Raw genomic sequence first — 21,093 nt, 5'->3', positions numbered from 1 at the left:
TGCATATTTTGAAATACACATACATTCTCTCTCTCCTTCTTACACACACACACACACACACACACACACACACACACACACACACACACACCCATCCACAATCCATCCATTCATCCACGCATACCCACTTACACTGAAATGCAATATTGAGTCCAGTTCCCAGTATAACACGATGATTCAAAACCCATTTTTTTCCCCTCTTTGCTCTGGAACAAAGTTGAATTTTGAAATCACAGATAACTACTTCACTTGGTTATAATTGTGTAGATACAGGATTGAGCACAAAATGGTATTAAATAAATTGTTGGCTTTCTGATCTTCTACCAGATTGACAGCCACATCTCCAGATTGCTATGCCTGTGACATCTAGCTGAGCTGTCCTGCCGTGGCCCTCCCCAAGGAATGCTTGGCCTTCAAAGTAAACGGAGACCCGTGGCATGGCCCTGTTCCTTACACCCAAATTAACGAGATTCTTTTTTAAATTACATTCTTTTCTTTAGGAAGTGATCCCCATGTACCTGGCTACATCACCTATCCTGTCAGAAGGAGCTTCGAGAATGGAATGCCAGCTGAAAAGGAACTCTGTCGATAGAATAAGAGGCCTGGACCCTAACACACCAGCTCAAGTTATACCTCCCATTGAGACCCCATCCAGTAGTTCTTTAGTAAAGAAGAGAAGAAAAAGGAGGAGAAAGTCACAGCTGGATAGCCTGAAAAGAGATGACAACATCAACACGTCTGAAGATGAAGACATGTTCCCCATTGAGATGAGCTCGGATGAGGACACAGAGCTGCTGGACAGCAGTAGGTAACTGTCCAGGACAGGTGGGGCTGCATTAGGATTGGACGACTTACCTTTTCAAGATGATTTTTATAAACTCTCTTTTTTCCAGAATTTCTTATTCTTCTGTTATGCATTTTAGGCTGAATTTTGGAATCATGTGGCCCAATCTCCGAGTGGTTTAAAGATTTGATGTGCTTATAGCTGAGAGACAGTTGGTGATGCCAAACCTCCTGAGCTGGTCACCTCAGTAGCCTGGGATAGAATCAAGAGACAGGAGCTGAGCAAATTAGTAGTTCATGACCAAAACCATTTTCTGAACCTATTTATTCTCCTTTGAGCACCAACTATGAATGCTACAATTGAGCTGATTTATAGGTAGGGGCTGATCTGTGATAGAATTAGGGTTAAAAATGAAATGAGGAACATGCTCAGTTTTTCTCTACAAGTAAACTTTTTCCTTTGAAGTTTTGATCATGCCCAATGCTTAATGGATATTTTGTTCTATTTTTCTTTGCTTTTTGACAGTATATAGTGAAATTCTGTTTGTATGTATGACTATTTTGGTGAAAAATGCCAGGTTTAAAAGATAAAATTCATTTTTATGGGATACATTTTTAAAGAATACTTTAGATTTTGGGGTAAATTCAGTATAATTTTTGAGAATTGTTTCTACATCTTGTTAACGATAAGAAGGCATAAAAGAACATCAGGAATATCTTCCTGCTTCATTCAGATAGAATATGTATATTTTTTTGGCTAAAAATAAAGATGCTGGCCAGGCTCAGTGGCTTAGCCTATAATCCCAGCACTTTGGGAGGCCGAGGTGAGTGGATTGCCTGAGCCCACGGGTTTGAGACCCACCTGGACAACTTGACGAGACCTCATCTCTACAATAAATAAAAAATTAGCCAGGTGTGGTAGCACACGCCTGTAGTTCTAGCTACTTGGAAGGCTGAGGCGGAAGGATCACTGGAGTCCAGCAGGTCGAACCTGCAGTGGCCGGGAGCGACCACTGAACTCCAGTCTGGGTGACAGAGTGAGACTCCAACTCAAAAAAAAAATAAAAAAATAAAAAAAAAAGCTAAAAATGCTTTGCTTTTTCTAATCTGCCTGTAACCTGCTATAGGCTCCAAAACTGGGTAATTAGATTTCTTACAACTGTCATCCCTGGATAGCTTTTAATCCTAGAATTTTGTGATAGGTATTTCAGGTAACATAAAAAATACCGACAGATGGCCTCTGCAGGGGTGAAATAGTGAACTACATTTAGTAATGAGTGTGCTTGTACTGAAACTAGGTAGTTTTGGAATCATTTTGTAATCATAAGATACATTTGGTTGAAGTCATTTATTTCTTTTGCTAGACGAAACATGATCTGGGTATGGCCATTGAGTTATTCAGCAGCTCTGTATCTGGCAAGGGTTTTATACCACCCTGGGGCCAGATTTGGGCTGACCTACCTCCTAGGCTTTTGGGGGGTATAATTTACCCCCAATCATAGGTACTATCATGGAAATAGTGAGTAGGTGTTCATCATATCCATGTCCAAGTCCAAATGCTGAAGCAAAGTCATTTTAAATTTATAATTCAGCCAAAGCATAAACAGACACACACATTTATGCATGCTTATGTCTCACGTTTCCCCTCTTCTTTGCCTGCAGTATGCCTGGGTCTTTTAAAAGGGACACGTTAATCACAAAGCACTTAGAGATAATCAAGAAAAAATTGGAACTTGACTTTATTGTTAATCTACCACTAATTCTTTGACTTTAATATTTTTTTCTCCAGAACTCTTCCTAATGATATACCTCCATTCCAAGATGATATTCCTAAGGAAAACCTTTCCCCAGTCTCGACCTACCCTCAGTCAGCTTCATACCCTAATTCAGATAGAGAGTGGTCACCCAGTCCCAGGTAAGCTACTTGTGCATATGTTCAGTGTGTTCACCTGTCCCTGTACAGGGGATTTGGAGTTAGCTATAGGAAGCATGTCTAAGAAAATAAAATGAAATAGAAATAAAAAAAGAAAATAATTAGGACCAGAAAAAAAGGCAATGTAGCATGGGAAGTAAAGATTAGGGTTAAAAACAGAACACACACATGTCATAAACTTCTCTCTAGTGTTGGAATCCATCTGCAAATATGGCTCTTAGCTCCCTGGAAGAGAACTTGAAAGGAAAAACACTTAACATTAGATAATGTTAATTGTTAATAGGAGAAAGCAAGGTGGCAGACGCTTTCTTGATCTTTAGAATGAAAGTAAAATTCAAAGCCAGAGACATTGTTTCAGGGACCACTGAGTTCATTCAGGGATGTTAGAATGATGCTTCCCTCACACTTAATCCATTCTTCTGAATTCAAGAATATTTATTTCACTGAAATGAATTCACAAGTTGCCCTAGAGATCCAATATAATCGTAGAGAACTAGAGTTGTTCTGTGTGCAGACTGCCATCCTGAACACTCTAGAGATTTCTAAATCAATGAAATCTCTAAGCCTATGTGAGCCCTGTGGGGTGGTTTTTCCAGAGGACTGGGAAAGGGGACAGATCTAAATTGTGCATTTTCAACACAGAGTGTATTCCCACCATTGGAACAAAAGTTTGTTCTTGGGTGGCAACAAATTATTAGGCATTATAATGGTTTGTGGTCTTTAAAGGGTAGTAGCGCTAAAACCTCATGGTAGTTAAAGGTCTGCTATTAATTTCTCAAAATGCTTAGGGGTATGGTAGTAATGAAAAAGAGATTGAGGCTGGGTATGGTGACTCATGGCTATAATCCCAGCACTTTGAGAGGCCAAAGCAGGAAGATCACTTGAGTCCTGGAGTTTGAGACCAGCTTAAGCAACATAGAAAGATCCTATCTCTACAAAAATTAAACAATTAGGTGGACATCATGGCATGTGCCTGTAGTCCCAGCTTGCTTGGGAGGCAGAGGCAGAAGGATTGCTTTGACCCAAGGAGTTTGAGGATGCAGTGAGCTGTGATTGTGCCACTGCATTCAGCCTAGGCAACAGATTGACACCCCAACTCAAAAAACAAACAAACAAACAAACAAAAAAGAGGCTGAGAAACACTGGTCTAAATGCTTTACTTCTGGTTCAGGATAGATGTGTATAAGCCCCTGGAAGCTCTGGTACTTGCTACAGTGGCTTCCTACCTAAAGCCAATCTTATCGAAACATCACTCCTGTTTTCAGTTTGATCAGAGTAATTTTGTGAATGAGACAGTAGCAGTTTGAAGTATGTCCTGAAGTTGAGATTGGAGAAAAAATAGACCTGTTCCATACCTGGTTTCCAGTTAAGACTGGCATTGTCTATTAGTACCCCTGGCTGTGACAGGGGTTGTGATGAAGCCCCACCTTGAGGTGTCAGAGACCAGCCTGTTCACTAGAATGTAATGAATAGCTGCATATGTAATTTAAGATGTTCTAGTAGCCCTATTTAAAAAGTGAAAAGAAACAGATGAAATTCATTTTAAAAACCGGGCTTGGTGGCTCAGCCTGTAATCTTGCGCCTTGGGAGGTTGAGGTGATGGATTGCCTGAGTCCATGAGTTCGAGACCCGCCCGGGCAACTTGACAAGACCTCATCTCTACAATAAATCAAAAAAAATTAGCCGGGTGTGGTAGTGTGCACCTGTCGTTCCAGCTCCTTGGAAGGCTGAGGCGGAAGGATTGTCGGAACTCGGCAGGTTGAGGCCGTGGTGGCTGGGAGCGGCTACTGCACTCCAGTCTGGGCGACAGAGTGAGACTCCAACTCAAAAAACAGAAAGTGGAAAAAAAAAAGAAATTAATTTTAAAGATATAGTTTATTTGATACCTAGTGTATCCAAAATATTATCATTTTATCAATGAATTGATTTTAAAGAATTTTTAATGAAATATTTTATATCTCTCATTTCATATTAAGTGTTTAAAATCTGTTGTGTATTTTACACGTGCAGAACAATTCAATTTAGATTTGTCACATTTCAAGTGCTCAGTTGCTACATCTAGCTGGTAGCTTATTATATTGGGCAATGCAGATATAAGAACTTTCTAGAACCTCATGCATTCTTTCCCTAGGTCTGTAGTTTAAGAAGAAAATAATGTAGAATATTTAGAACCCCCTAACAGGTTTAAAAAAATCTTATTAAACACTTTACATGAATTTTAAAGAAACCTTTTAAACACAGCCCTGACCATCTTCCTCAATCTTTAATATTTTGCTCTATGAATCCAGAATATGATGAGTCAGATTTTATAGATCTGACCACTGTCAAATGGAATTACAAATGAAGATAAACAGATATATTCCTATACTCACAGTGATATGTTTTCTTTAAAGACAGCATACATGATCAAATTTTTGAATTATGTATTTTGATTAAGCACTAAAGTATGACAAGAGACAATTTTTTATGAGCACATTAGTGAAACGGAAAGTGAAATAGGTCTTGTGCAGTTTCCTGTTTTTGTAGTTCAGAAAGTTCATGTTGATTTCTTAGTGATTTCAACATTCAGTCCTCTGCTGTTGTCAGATACCTAAATATTTTCATTTTCTTTTTTCTTTTTTTTTTTTGAGAAAGCTGGATTTATTGAGAGGACAGAAAAGTTCCCACAGTGGGAGGGGACCCGAAGGGGTTTCCTGTATTTTCACAACAGATTTTAAACACTTACAAATGTCATTGCTAGGAGTAGTCAGATAATTTATGCCATATCTCATTTGATGTAATTGACTTACGATTTTGTCTTTCTCTTAATGTGTATCACGTGGTGGCATGCAGTAGCCTGATAGATTGCAAAAGGACTCCCCCTCATCTTGCAGTCGTGGCCAAGGGAGGTCTGTCTAGTTCTTGCCCTCCACAGTCTTCCCAGTTCCATCCTTCGGACAGGTAGAGGAGTGATTTGTATTAAATAATGAAAATTTTGATTTAACACTTACAAGTCCATTTTGCCATTAACCAAATTACTTATAAAAAAATACCTACAGATTATGTGATGTGAAAATTTTGATTTAACACTTACAAATTTATTTCACTAACTTATGAAGAAAATACATATAGATTATTATTTTCCTTTCATTTTAAGCATTTGTGGATTATATTAGATTTTTTAAGTCTTAAATTTGACTCTGAAAAATACTGTTAAGCATATAATTTTACCAAATTCTGTGGAGTGCTTTGAAAAACAGAATAATGAAAGCTAGATTGGGAATATGATATTTTGTTTTGTGTCTGGGGTTTTTTAGCAAATAAGTTTACAAGATATTTTTGGGATGCTACTTTAGTGTAAGTCCTTCATTATAAGTATTTAAAGTTTATTAAGCCATCTGAATAGTGGATTTAGACATTTCCCAAACCATTTCTAGAACAGAATTTTGGAGAACAGTGTGAGATGGATCCTAGGTTTAAGATCATGGGTTTATGTTTTCATTTGATGCAATTGTCTTAGATTTCTGTCACCATTCCCTCAATTTTGACCTACCTGCTTTGTGGACTTACATGATCATGATTTACTTTATAAACCTTAGCAAATGAGGCTGTGATTAACTTGTGTATGGAAAACTTTTTGTATTTTTTATTAAGGAACCAAACCTCAGATGTACTTCATCCAGAGGGTACATGTGCAGAAGAAAGTTCATTTTAAGATGAGGAAAACAAAGCTGTAAACACTTACAGCTAATTTGCCCTATGGGGGCTGGCAGAAATACTGAAAACTATAAGGCAAATATCTTGCTTATGAAGATGAGTTAGTGACCTTTTAAGCTTACTTTTTTGAACAACCCTTGATCTAAAGGCTAATATTTGATAATGGGGCATTTTGGAACTCTGTTTCTGATAAGTTCCACTCAGCATTAGGGCACCATTTCCAGGTCATCTTCAGTCCATCGTAATTCCCTCAGTGACCAAGGGCAGAAGTGCCTAAGTATTTGTGTGCAGAATCCTTTCCAGAAGGGCTGCCGTGGCCCAGGTGGGCAACATTTATCGTAGTGGCATATTTAATGTGAGAGAGGGGCTTAGCTTTTGACTTTCTCCCAGGGCTCAGTTCTTCAGAATCCCTGTGACTTGGGGCTCTCATGAAAGGACCAGAAGATTGGGAACCCTGGAGTTGGGAGGTGCTGCAGGAGAACCTTCATATTCCTCCAGATCGGAGGTCAGCATACCACAGCCCATCGGCTAAGTCTGGTCCACCATCTGCTTTTGAAAGGTTTTCCTGGAGCACATCCAGTTCTGTGTATTGGCTGTGACTGTTTTCCTGTTCCCTCAGCATCAAGTAGCTGTGAGGTCACATAACCCATAAAGTCCAAGATATTTGCCACTGGGACCTTTACAGAAAGGGTTTGCCAACCTCTGCTCCAGAACAAGCTCTGCATAAAAGGCTTTATTTAATTCAGTGGCAGTGGGTAAGACAATTTGTTGTTCCAAAGAACTTGTTACAAAATATAAGCTATATCTTATCTGAGAAAATGTGATGGCATGAGCCAAGTGCTTTGTGGTATGAGTACCTACCGTCGAGGGTAGGAAGCCAGATGTGATGGACCTTTTCTGTGATGACTGTGGAGAAAGGATTCAAACCACAGTTCTTTACAAAGGCCCCCTCATTGGAAGCCACAGCACATCCTTTTTCCATCACGCTGATTCTGAACCTGTGCTTGTGGGTGCTTCAGTGCTGGAAAAGTGTTGCCCCTTTGAAGAAGAAAAGTCCTAACTGCAGAACTAGAAGGAACAAGCGAGGTTGAAAGGCAATGAGGCATCCCCACACAGTATCCCTTCTCAGGGGACTGCTTCCTAAAGGGCAGAAAAATGTGTGTGTGTCTGTGTGTGTATGTTGGGAGCGAGGTGTCCCATTGTGTGAACTTGTACAGTGTGATGTCTCAGGAGCCTCCTCTCCCCAGATAGGCATGTTCTGAGATGGACTGTGGTCAGTGGGTACCACGGGAGAAGGGACCCGCCTGTATGTACCTCAGTGTGAAATGGAAAGACGGTGCTTAAGTCTGTTTGTCCCACATGGCTTGGCTAAAGGGATTCAGGATCAGGTTAGCCAATAAGGAAGGGTACCTGTTTGTTGGATACAAGTCATGTATCATCCTAGGCTCACCTTGTACTGACAGGAAAGTCATTCACTTGAAGTTGAAATCCAACTCCAACAGATAAATGAGACCAAGTGCATCAGTGAGGCCTCTGAAGAGAACAGATAAGGTTTGTGAAAGGAGATGAAAAGGGAAACTGTGATAGCTTTACTTCCTGCTTTGTTAGAAAACTCTGCCATCTTTCTCTAGTGGAAATGATGGAGAATAAAGATGATCATTAAATATGTTATTGCAATGTAATAAATCGTTGCCAAAACTCTTGTTATCAAGAATTAATATTTCTATATGCTGTTTAGAATACTGTGAAAATCCTGTGGATAAATTGCTTACTTTTGGGTGGTTATTTTTGGTGGTCAGAAGTAAGATTTTGTTTAGGTCTTAAGAGTAAAAATATAGAAAACGTGGAGGTGAGAGAGCATGTTACAGCTACTTAGAAGCTGGTTTGAGAATTAAACACCATGACACCTTGTTACAGAATGAGCCTTAGCCAACTGGAAGATATAATAATCTTATAGAATCTCAACTTGGAGGCCCCTGCCCCATTATCGAGTTTATTGTGGCATCTGGCTTTTGTGGTAAAATGGGCACATGATACAATTTCCTTGTTTTGCAAGGCCAGTGCAGATGGTATAAATACTTTAAGTATAGAATATAAAGAATGGGTGCGTGTCAGAGCCGGCCAGCACCCTTTTGCAGCCATCTGAGAGTTGAGACACTTGTGCACTTACTTGTTTGAAAATTGAGAATTTAGGAGAGGTGTGCTCAGGGTGAGGTGGGAAAGATGGTGGTTTCGAGGTAAGAACAAACTGTCTTTCCTTTCTATTTCCCTCCCTCTCTCCTTCTCTTTCTCACTCTCCCTCTTTTATATTTCTTTTCTGGGTGGCTTCTTTTTCTCATCTTCTCTAGTTTAGATTTGGCCGCTGGTTGGGGCGGGTTACCCAGATGGGGAGCGCCTTCCTCCCGGGTGTGTGCTGCAGGGCCCCCTGGTGGCCAAAGGAGGGATATGTCATGAAGCCTGCTCCTAAGGGAACGACAGCTTGGGTGCATTTTCTGAGCCGCGGATTGGGGCCAAAGACATTTTAAAACATCTCTTTTCTCACAGTAACCATGGCTTTTTGTTTCCTTAAGTCCTTCAGGTTCCCGACCTTCAACACCTAAGAGTGATTCAGAATTGGTCAGTAAGTCCACGGACAGGACAGCACAGAAGAATAACCTTGAAATGCTCTGGCTTTGGGGAGAATTGCCACAAGCTGCTAAGGTGAGCCTTTTGTCTCAATTCTGTCATATAGTGAAGGTTTCTAACTTGTCTTGAATTCCATGGAATCAGTGTCATTCCATAGCCAAGAAGCAACTACCAGGAACCAGAGGTAAATGAAAATGTGTTAAGGGGTACCCTTCAACCCCAGAATTGCTTTCTTCTGCATTCCCAACATTGTAAGGAGGTCTCACTGCATTTATGTGTTTTAAATGCACAGGACTACTCTTAGTATCTACATTTTCTATCACAACTAAATGCAAATTAAATTTTAAAAATACAACGTAGACACAAATCCCATCTTGAAGCTGTAAACAAAAATACCTGCTGGCTCTTACTTCTGGAGAGAAGTCACAGGGAGAGAGACTTGGGAGCTGCCTGGTGAAAGAAAGGCTGAGTGAGCCGTAAAAGCTGGGATCCATGTGTTCTTTTGTCTGTCACAGAGGAAGAAGAGGGAAAGGGTACTAGAGCAGAAATAAAAGACTTGGACCTGATAGATCAACAAAGTCAGGCAATCTTATGGTTGGACCCTCACTGTTGGTGGGACCCTGAATTTGACCCCATGGGGATTTCCAGAAGAAATAGAGAAGTAGCAAGCAGCGGAGTGTAGTGGAGAGAATGAGAGCATAGTCTCTCTTGGGTTAGGATCACCACTCCACCACTTGCTAGCAACTTGACCTTGGGCAAATTAATGGGCTTTCTTGAACCTCGATGTCTTCATCTATACAATGTAAGCAAGCAGTAGATACTGCTCAGAGTTGTTGGGAGGTTCAAAGAGATAATGTGTATCTGGCACATTTAAGCCTTTGGAATATTTACTTGCTTTCTCTCTGGCTGTGCCACGTACAGAGTCTTAATTTCCCTGTCTTTGAAAGGCAGTGAGTTCACATGCAAGTACATAATCAGTACAGCAGATAGGTTTCTAAAAGCATGAAATAGACATGATCTTTTAAGACATTTTATTTCATATTCTAATACTTTACAAACATTTCAAATTTTTTTTATTGCTAGCTTTTTGTTAATATTGTAAGGTCCTTAGAAGATGCTACAGCCTCTTATATTTTCTATACATGTTTGTAAGATGAATGAGTGAGTGAATGAACGAGTGACTGAAGATTGAGAGCATTCCTGTGAAGTTTAAGATGGGCAGCTTTTTGGAGAGTAGGACTGTTGACGCGGAAGTTGTAGATCCATTTTCTTTCTATGCTATATTTAGCTTTTATGGAAAAATGCTGATTTTTCTGTTCATTGCTCCAGTGCTGACCCAGCCAACTATCTTTACAAATTCATGTTATTAGTTGCTGGAGAAACAGCATAAAAGTGCAAACTCATCACTTCTTCTGGCAAAACAGTTATAATCACAGATCTACTGTAACATTATTTTCACTTATGATAGAAGCTGTGAGGTCAGATAGAGAAATGGATATCTTTCCCCTCTTTTTAGCCCATAAATTGCATTTTGGTTGGGATAAATCTTTTCTGTAACTGGAAACCCCTCTGGGGGTCGAGTCAGAAATGCTAATTTCTCGCTCATATGAACCAATCGCCAGCCAATCTTTCCTCATTCATTTGTAAGTATATTTTTTTTAGATTAAAAAATATAGTTTATTTAGAAAGTAAATTGGAGAGAGAGAAAAAGAGGAGATTCACCTCCCCAAAGTAGGGGAAGGGGCCAAAGCGTAAGAAGACATGGCCTGACCATAGCTCAAAGAGCACATGGCCAAACCACAGCTTAGCAAGGCAATGACCCACTTGTATTTTGAGAATAAACTTTGTTTTGCAAGATTCATGTGTGTTGTGTAGCTATAATTCGTTTTGTCTTGTGGCCACAGAGAGTCCCAGCATGTAGTAGACTCCCTAAACTATCCATGGACATTTGGGTTGTTTCTGCTTGTTGGCCTTACTAATCTTGCTTACTTCTGTTTGGTATTTGATGTTTTATATGAAGGGTCACTTGTTTTGAGTTCATATTCTTGATTTCCAGTCTTTTTGGAAATCACCAGGATAATTCTTAAGGTTTAAGAATCACTACCTGCTTTTGACTACCTGTTCCCCTTTGGTAACTTGGTTGTCTGTTTGTCTGTGCTCTAACCTCTCTTTCTCTCTCCCCTCTTTTGTCTAGTCATCTTCTCCACACAAGATGAAAGATTCCAGCCCACTGAGCAGTAGAAAAATTTGTGACAAAAGTCACTTTCAGGCCATTCACAGCGAATCTTCAGACACTTTCAGTGACCAATCGCCCACCTTGGCTGGGGAGCCGCTTTTAGACCAGAACAAACCTCAGACAGAAATGCAGTTCGTGAATGAAGAAGACCTCGAGTCCTTGGGGGCAGCAGCACCGCTTCCACCTGTTGCCGAGGAGCTCAAACTCCGCTCTGCCAGTGTAGTCCAGACAGCCAGCAAAACGGATTCTCCTTCCAGGAAAAAAGGTACAAAGGCAGGGGCTGCCTGACTCTCTTCCTGTTCAGACTTTGCACTCACTCTGCAAATGACAGGTCCTTCTTTCTAGGGTTCTGAGATAAACAGGGTAGAAGTAGAGCCCTCACCATGACCAGGTTTAATTGCTGCTCTTTTGCTGAATATATTATCAGAATGTAGTCACAGAAAATCAGATGTAGAAAATCAGTCAAGAGGGCCTTGGGGATCATGTCATGAACCCCCTCATTTTTCAGGCTGGGGATACTGAGGTCTAGGGGAGTTAAGTCCTTTTTGGCACACCATGGCACCCTATAAATGTGACTTCTAGAAAGTTGATTATTAGGCTAATCTTGGCCAACTCTACCCTTGCTCCCAAGCCCATTACCCTGTTTTAATTTCTGCATACCATTTCTCACTATTTCAAATTATTATTATTTTTGTCTTTACTCCTCCTACTAGGATATATGCCCTCTGAGATCAAGAATCTTTTCTGTCTGGTTTACCCATTTATCCTCAGTGCATAGAATAGGGGCTGGCACACAGTAGGTACTCTGTGAGTGTTAGTTTAATGCCCACCTGGCTGTACATCGTGGCAGTGTCAGGCCTGATCTCTGTTAGCCAGGCAGACTTAAGCAGTTTTTTTTAGCTTCATATGAACCAGCAACATCATTCTCTGCCAAAAGTAAAGAAGATGTTTGAGATCATGTTGTTCAGTATCTGACTGCACGGTTTAGGATACTGGACCATGGAGTATTGACAGGGAAGTGCCTAAGGAAAACTTTTATTTTATTTTATTTTATATTTATTTATTTTTTTTTTGTGAGTTGGAGTCTCACTCTGTCACCCAGACTGGGGTGCAGTGGCCGCTCCCGGCCACTGCAGCCTCAACCTACTGGGCTCTGGCGATCTTTCCGCCTCAGACTTCCAAGTAGCTGGAACTACAGGCGCGCGCTACCATGCCTGGCTAATTTTTGATTTATTGTAGAGATGAGGTCTCACCAAGTTGCCCAGGCGGGTCTAGGAAAACTATCATTTAATAATGATAAGTGTAATCATAGCAGTAATAGCCTCAATGCATAGAATGCTTAGTACTCTTCAGGCACTTTGCAGATGAGGAACCGAGACCGGCAAAATTATGGAACTTGATCTAGGCTACAGAGTGACCAGTGACAGAGCCTGTACGCTGGGCAGTCTGACTCTGTACGCTCTGTGGCCACTTCTCACCGTTGTGGTTCTGGGGCCAGTTGAATACTTGGCATCAACTTTGCACGTTGTATTTAAAGACCGTCTCTACAGATACAAGTCCACAAGGCTGTTTCTAGAAGAGTGGTTTTCTGACTTGACCTGTCTACTCTTTTAGATAAACGAAGCAGACATCTTGGTGCTGACGGCGTCTACTTGGATGACCTCACAGATATGGATCCTGAAGTGGCAGCCCTGTATTTTCCCAAAAAGTAAAAATTCTTGTAGTTCTTCATATGTTTTCTATGATCGGAATATTAATCTGTGTGAGCCTTGTTTCCCTTATGATTGGTTAGAAAGTGCAAGAAAAAGACAGCGAGAAGCTCACATTTTACTGTGGAAAGCCGGTGCCCCCTCTGGGCAGGAGTGCAGGCTCGAGTCTGCCTCCCCCAGTAGAGTCTGTGGTTCTGTCACAGCCGTTGGTGGCTCACAACTCAAACAAGTGGCAGCTGCACAGCCCTTTTCCCTCCCCAGTTAAGTCTCCTGTGGTTTTGAGGGGACCCATCTTCAGGTCCCTGTGATCCAAGGGAGGGCTAGCACCTTGGGGGGTAATAGCAGGCCTCTTGGGCCAGCTTGCTTCCTATTGAGTTTATTTCACATGGCTTTGGGCGAAGATACAAGGAGAAACAGCAGGACTAAAAAAAATTGTTTTCTTTCCTAAGGTAAGTCATTTAACATCTTCCTGTTTGTCATGGTGCTTTCGTGAAACATCTGTCCTGAGAGGAAATCTGCTGTGAGGGCTGGCAGCAGGCCAGAGGGTCATTTGATGGCTATGTGGAATGACCCAAGAGTGGGAGTGTCCTCTACACATCTTCCATTTTCTCTCCTTCCAGCGGAGATCCTTCTGGACTTGCCAAACACACCAGCGACAACGGAGCCCGGTCAGCCAACCAGTCCCCACAGTCCGTGGGTAGCTCCGGTATTGACAGTGGTGTGGAGAGTACCTCGGATGGCCTGAGAGACCTCCCTTCCATTGCTATCTCCCTCTGCGGGGGCCTCAGCGACAACAGGGAGATAACAAAAGGTACTGCGGCCTTCACGCCGGGCGCGCCCTCTGGTGGCGGCTGGTCAGAAGGCCCAGAGGCTTAAGCTTCTGGAACAGGTTCATGTCAACGCAGCTTCTCACTCGGTTGTGGTGAACGACAGCACAAATGACTCATTGAGCTCGTGACCCAGATGTTTCTGGCTTGTAGTTAGCTGACCTCGGGGTTCTGTTGGGCACGCATGGCTTCAGGCAGTGACAAGGGCGTTGGGGCCGCTGATGTGTGTCTCCTGCGGCCCTAGCCAGTGCTGCAGAGATGACCTGTGGAAGCCTGCTGCCTGTGGGAATGTCTTATTAAAACAGAGAGCGTTGGAAGTGTGAGAGAAATACTCTGGGTCTTGGAGGAGGGAGGGGTCTCAGTTTGTCTGAGGAAGTGCGGGAGTGCATCCCAGCTGGACTTAAAGGGTGCCATGAGGGTGGGCATAGGTGATTAACTCATAGCATCTGCCACATTCATAGTGATGATTTCCAGTGTCTCCTGACAGTTCTGTGGCAAGGTGCTCCCTAGCCCCCCAGATGCTACATTCAGCCGACATCAGCTGATGACCTCTTGTTCTAGACCCAGATGTCCTGCTCCCCTCCCCCACCCTCCCACCCACTTCCTCTTTTCCATCCTCCCGTGGTATTTCTAGCAGGGAATGGGGCTGAGGTCATGCACTTCTCCCCACTACTGCTTAGGGGCCATCACCATTTTTCCTTTCCTCCCAGGCTGCCACCCTAGACTCCTGTCTCTACCATGAGGCCCCTTCCAGGTGTTGTGAACATCTTCTCCCACAAAGACTGGGAACTCTATTCTGGTGCCTGTATCAGTCAGTCCTTCACCTCAATGATGAGCTGGAACAAGGATCCGGCTGGTTCTGTTTATTTCATCCAGTCTTCCCAAGACCACCCATCTATTACCCAGACCTGCCATGTTTCTGAGGTTGTGAAGAAGTGAGCATGCTCTCTGGACAGTTAGAGGCAGGGGATGGCCAGTGTCCCATTGGTGTCTCCTCCCCATGCACTTGCAGCTGGTAGATGTGGGGGTGGCCTGCAGGGCAGCTAGGTACCCATGCACTGGTGAGACCCGGTGCCGTTATCTGAGTGTCATCTCTTGGGTTGGGACCTATAAGTATCTCGTTTGCATAGGTGAGGCCAGATTCTCATGGCTAGGCACTCCTGAGGAGGGAATTACAGGTCTAAATTAGGATTCTGAGGGTACGTGTTGAGGCCAGTCTGGGTTGGCATCATAACCAAGGAACTTTTTCCCTGGATAGGGGTGATTCCAGTGTCTCATGTCTGCTGGGTCTTGGTTCCACATTCAGGGTACATAGGACACCCCCCAAGAAAGGAGAGCCCCACTTAAGGCTGAAGGTGTGGCCCAACTGAAGCAGGATAGCTGAGCAGAAGCCAGGGCCTTGGGCCTTAGGCCAGAGCCTGTCCAAATTAGGGTCCAGGGATGTGGTCCTGACTCTGCCACCTTCTCATCTTCTCTGATCCTGGCAGGGCTACTTCCTCACGAGGCTGGTCACAGTCAGCACTCGGGCCTCACACCATCCTCACACATCCTGCAGGTGGAAGTTATTAGTATCACAACTGCTAATGTTCCATGAACCCTGACTTTTGGAAGGGCATGGTGCTTCACTTACCTGAGATCACACCAATAAATGTCACTTAAATGGAGGTAGCCATAACCATTACTCTGCCTCCACAGATGTTCATGCCTGCTCTGTTTTCCATCCCCTAACCCCCCGCGTGGATGTATATGCCTTAAATAAGGGTATACTTTCCCTCGCTTCCTTGAACTCAGCCCCTGCCTTCCTTCACTGCCCCTCAAACAAAAGGAAGCTCCCTTTACAAATGCATTTTCTAGGCTTCCTGCACAATTGGGAAGCGTAAACACCCAGAAAACACTTGTGAATGAGTGAATGAAAAAAGACCTATTGTTGAACCAGATTTCCTTTATATTCTTCTTTTACCCACTATGATTCCTGTCACAGATGTGTTTTTGGAACAAGCCGTGTCATATCAACAATTTGTGGACAACCCTGCCATTATTGATGACCCCAATCTCGTGGTAAAGATTGGGAATAAGTAAGTACCTCTAGAAAGTCATTGTTTCAGTATTAGTTTTCCAAACATAGAGATCTAGACATTAAACCTTAAATGCATAAAATGAAACCTCTGCTAAACTTCATTATTAATATCTTCACTACTGGCAAAATTCTGTGCCAATAAGCTGGCAGGTTGGTGAACAGGTTGGGTAATGGTCTTGCAGGTTTTGATATCTGTCTGTAATAGATTTTATAACTGAATGTGTAAAGTCATGGTACTTGGTCTGTGAGTCTTAGACCCAATGTCGTCTGTGTACATAACAGAGTAGCCCACATTTCCACCCTCTTAAAAATTTCATTATCTGGGGCCAAGGGATGTGCAGGTGTTTCTGTAGACTGCTAGCCAGCTTTTCTCCCCAAGCGGAAGCTGTGGATGTTTTATATGTTAATTTAGGTTTCCTAGTTGCCTTTCCTTGAAACGTGGCAGGAAATGCCACAGGCAGGTTGTAGATTCATGCAGCAACTGTGCAGTGGAATTCTGGCTGCGTCCAGCTAGCAGCCAGGGTCTCCCAGTGTGTCCAGGTGTCCGTCCTATTGACACAACTGCTGCTGGGCCCTTCACTGTGGCCACTGGGTTTGGGTGGAGGAGGGGAGCCCCTGCATGGGTGGGAGATGTGGGGGGGCTGGGGGTTAGCAACTGTTTTGAGCTCTTTACGGACCTCACTGGACTTCAGGAGCTTTCCAGGACTGCCACTCATGATGTCAGAAAGATTTTCAGTCTGAGCCTTGGTCTTTTGACATTGATTTCATTGTTTCATGTAGATATTATAATTGGACAACAGCAGCACCTCTACTCCTGGCAATGCAGGCCTTCCAGAAACCTTTGCCAAAGGTGAGATTTAACATGAGAAAGAAATGGACACTAAGATGATGGAGAGGTTAATCTGGGTGATTGGAATTTAACTTTTATTTTAGAAGTCACAAAGTTAATTGCATTATGCTTTTTTGAAGTTCATGAACATGCATGTTAGGAGTTTCTGATCTTTCCCTCTTGCACCTTGAATGCTCTTCCCCCTCTTTATTATCAAAGCAAAACCTCCTATTTGTGGCAGTGCAGGCCAAGGATCTCTTTCTTATCACCTGCGCTAGGGACACAGGTGAGACAGAGCCGGTGGGTGTCAGGATGTCAGTCAGAGCCACAGGAGGACAAAGAGAGGAGTGTTGCCGTCCAAGGGTTGGAGCAGGCACTGAGGTTGGGTGCAGAGAGGCAGCTCAGCAGACCCCAGGTGCCAGCACTAGCCCCTGACATTGCTCAGCTGGGAAGCCAGCCTATGCCTGACCCTCTGAGGCAGGAGCCAGTACATGGCCTGGGCGGTTCATCATCTGCAGGGGAGCATGGGTCAGTGGCTGCGAGGAAGAGTTAGCAGGGCAGGTACGCCACCTGGCAGTGTTCTCATCTTCTCCCAAACAATTCCCTGGACACTGAACCAGGAATTGTTAGTTTTTTCAGTATTATATCTTCCTTCCAGATAGGTCCTTTCTGCTGTGGAGACCCTGTCATAGACTGGTTTGTGTTCTTTGTACACTTAGCAAGTACTTTGTACTGTTTAAGATGTTGTAGCTGGTGAGACAGTTCTGATATCTGAGATTCTGACTTGTTGGTTCTATGCTTATTTCTTCATGGTTGTGGTGTGTGTGTGTGTGTGTGTGTGTGTGTGTGTGTGTGTGTATGTGTGTGTGTGTGTCTGTGTGTGTGTGTGTGTGTTGTGATTTGGGGATCGTTACTTCATCTTTGGTGGTGTTTTCTCTGTGAGTATTCTTTGTGGATTGGGCTGAGGGCATATTCTTCAGAGTAGTTTTCATTTTGTCCCTGCTGTGGTATCTATGGCATAAGACAAATTTTTATGTTACATTTACAAATTAATAAGAAAAAAGTCCAGTGTAATAGCAATATAATTAAAGGATTTATTCACAGAAAAAGAAATACACATGTCTCTGAAACTAAAAAAGTTGGTTCTTGTAATATGCGTGCTAATTCTTTGTACAGATCTAGTCAGGAATTTTTGATTCAATTTATGGCATTTCTCTAATATAGAAATTATTTTATTTGTCAGTCTTATCTTTTATGGCTGTTAGGTTTAATATCACACTTTAAATGGCCCTGCCTCCCCATTTTCAAAACTTGTATTTTCTTCTCTGGCTTTAGTTTATATCTTTGATCCATCTAGATTTTATTTTGAGAGTAATGAGGGAGATATCAGAAACCAAATCATTTCCCCCCCCTAGCTAGCTATTGGATTAGTTAATATGCTTTTGGTTTTAGGAAACAGATGACAAAAAGTGGCTTAAATGGAATGGACCTATTATCTCATATAAGCATCAGAGGTTGGTAGTTTCAGGCTTGATTCATTTGGGTTGCTTCTCTGATTTTCTTTGCTTTTCCTTTGTGGTCATAAGATGACTTTTCTGCACATCATTTCTTCATACAACCACATCCAAAGTAGGAAGAGTGGGGACAAATTTCTCATATTTCATTGGCCAAAACTTGGTCACATGAATCACCTGTAAACTAGTCGTTGGCAAAACAATGGAGTGATTGAATGCCTTAGACCATTAAGATCCATCCACTGGAGTTGAGCCTGCCTTTCTTGGACATATTGCAGCCTGATTCTTGAACAGAGTTCAAGGTGGGCACCTAACAGGGTCTGACTTAGCTACTTAATTATTCTAATACCATTGTTAAATAACCCTTTCCCCCACTGATAGACTGTTACAACTTGATCCTCTGTGAAATTTATCTATGAATTTAGTTATTTCTGGACTTTTGTCTTCTGTCTGTGCAATGTTTATTCATGTACCAACACTGTATTCTTTAATTACAGTAGCTTTTAAATATCTTTTAAATATATGTTAATACTTAGTAGAGCTGTGTCTACTCACTACTCTTCTGACTGCTAATTTTCTTTACTATTTTTGTTGTTTTCAAGTGAACTTTAGGGAATCATTTTATGTAGGTCTGAAAATAATCCTGCTTAATTTTTTTCTTTCATCTTTTTCCTCTCTCCCTCTTTTTTTTGTTTAAATTGGGGTTTTGTTCTATTTATGAGTAGATTTAGGGGAAATAGGGTAATTGACATCTTTGTGAATTGTCCTAATCATGAACAATTTATGAGTGGCTTACATCTTAGTGCACTCAGGTTTTCTTTTGTGTCAGATGGGCATTTTTAAAGCTAATTAGTAAATTGCTTATCTGTCCACTTACCCATACCCTGTTAAGTTGAAGGACTTAAATCTTTCATTACAAGCTGAGGTGTCAGCAACTTGGAAGTTCTATAAATTGAGGAAGGGACTGTAGATAACATTTACCTTGGTCCTGGAATTAACCTCAAGATCAATATTTGGTTATTTAAAATACTTAGAAAATTATTAATTTATACTTAATCTCCCCCATCAAAGTTCATATTTCCAGGTATAAGTATAAACTTTCTTTTTCATATGTGAGATTTCATATCATTTCTTTTTAATACTTGAGATTTCAAATCAAATGTATCTATTAATTTTGAAATTTGGAAATTTATTTTCATTAAAAATCCTGTGCATTTATCTTTTGTTGAAAACTGTTTTATTCTATACCCCTTATTAATCATTTCATATTTTATTTTATAATCATCATATTTGAGGGTAACAATATTTTAACAGTTAGCCACTTTAATTTGAAAACTCTGGTCTTACTAATCACTAATGATTTTTAATGCTTTCTTTTTTGTTGTTGTTGTGTTGTATTTTATTTGTTATTTGTTTTTTCCTTTAACATCTTCTTAAGTCTTCATGCTTAAGTTACCTTAATGTAATTTTGGACGCCATTAGGTTTTGCTTCTCTAAAATTTTTAATCCACAAATAGTATGTTGTGTTTTCTCCAGTTTTTTTTTTTTAATCTTTCTTTAATTTGCATGTATGTTTCTTTTGGTTTGGATGTGCTAAGTTGATCTTTTTTTGGTTCCATTATTTATGTTACCATCCATTTAAAACAGGCCACTGTGGAATCTATCATGAGGGATAAGATGCCCAAAAAGGGAGGAAGATGGTGGTTTTCATGGAGGGGAAGAAACACCACAATCAAGGAGGTAAGCGCAGAACACAAGATGGCATTTACACTTAGCACATTTTGGTTTTGTTTGTTTGTGACGTTTGTTTTCCATGCACTTGTATCAGAGGAAAGAGCATGAGTCATAATACTGAGTTTTCATGAGCCAGCTCTGCAGCAAGGCTGGCGACCTGCATGGAATTTGAGGGGCTGGAGAGGAGGATAAGGAGGGAGCAGTGTGGGGTTCACCTCCTGGCTTGCCACCTGGTAGTCAGGAGACCGTGGTCAAGTCCCTCCTCTTCTGTAACACTTCTTCATCTCTAAAAAGAAAGAATACAACCTGGTAATTACAAGTTTTTTTTTAAAAAAGGTGTCTTCCTTCTGTGTGTGAGGATAGTTTTAAGGAGGAACACTTACAGCAGTAGTCATTAGTCATTAGTCATTTCACAGAAATGGCACATCTAAAGATACCTGGCTTTGGTTTCTACCTCTGTAAATGCCTGGTGTTGTTTTCAGGTCTTTGCCGACTCTCAGCCTACTTCCTGAAGCACTATCTTTGCTTGGCTTCCATGCCACCATGTTCACCTGGCTTTCTGCCTCCCTCTCTGGCTGCTCCTCTGACGTTAACTCTCTCCATGCAGGGGTCTTCAAGGGTTGACTGGGGTCTTTTCTTCTGCTTTTACTCCTTCCTTTCCCCCTTTGCCCATGTTATGACTTCATTTTTTATTTTCGAACCAGACCTTTTTTCTATTCCATACCCATTGATCAAATAACTGACTGACTAGACATCTCCATGTGGATGCTTTAAGGCATTTCAAAGTCATCGTGCCTAAAATTGAACTCATGGTATTCTTGAGAGTTCTTCCTTCATTGGAATCACAGTTGGAAGATGGTGTCACTGTCCATTCATAGTTCACACCGAGTGCCGTCAGTTTTCCATCTGAAATATTTCTCAGATTTGTCCATTTCTCTCCAGTTCCACCCCTCCAAATCTAAGCTATCATTATCTCTCTCAGAGTTTCTTCCAAAGGATCCATTTGTTACCCGTTCTTGCCCTTTCTTCTTCAATCTCCATGTTGTTGTTGGTTTGGTCTCTTTAGGGTACTGGACCAGTGTATATTGGCCTTAGTGTGATTTTCCAGGGCTCTTCTAATGAAGACCAGT

The 21,093-nt window shown here is 41.7% G+C and overlaps 1 protein-coding gene across 3 annotated transcripts in view; it reads left to right on the top strand.

Annotated features, from left to right (window-relative positions):
* LPIN1 (lipin 1) overlaps positions 1-21,093 on the top strand; it is a 162,279-nt gene that overhangs the window by 105,948 nt on the left and 35,238 nt on the right. The window contains exons 4-14 of one of the 3 annotated variants that reach the window (XM_021710337.1): positions 501-808; positions 2,573-2,698; positions 5,549-5,656; positions 8,983-9,112; positions 11,232-11,538; positions 12,888-12,981; positions 13,603-13,793; positions 15,791-15,884; positions 16,667-16,736; positions 19,668-19,745; positions 19,877-19,969. In XM_021710337.1, the coding sequence (XP_021566012.1) occupies positions 501-808; positions 2,573-2,698; positions 5,549-5,656; positions 8,983-9,112; positions 11,232-11,538; positions 12,888-12,981; positions 13,603-13,793; positions 15,791-15,884; positions 16,667-16,736; positions 19,668-19,745; positions 19,877-19,969 (1,599 nt within the window). The remainder of the gene's footprint in view (positions 1-500; positions 809-2,572; positions 2,699-5,548; positions 5,657-8,982; positions 9,113-11,231; positions 11,539-12,887; positions 12,982-13,602; positions 13,794-15,790; positions 15,885-16,666; positions 16,737-19,667; positions 19,746-19,876; positions 19,970-21,093) is intronic. The other 2 variants (XM_021710338.1, XM_021710339.1) reach the window with 2 other exon arrangements.

The sequence above is a fragment of the Carlito syrichta genome, unplaced genomic scaffold (assembly GCF_000164805.1).
Source record: "Carlito syrichta isolate Samal-C Ts95f unplaced genomic scaffold, Tarsius_syrichta-2.0.1 Scaffold288453, whole genome shotgun sequence".
NCBI lineage: Eukaryota > Metazoa > Chordata > Mammalia > Primates > Tarsiidae > Carlito > Carlito syrichta.
Note: the sequence above shows the minus strand (reverse complement) of the source record. Positions and strands in the feature narration are given on the sequence as shown.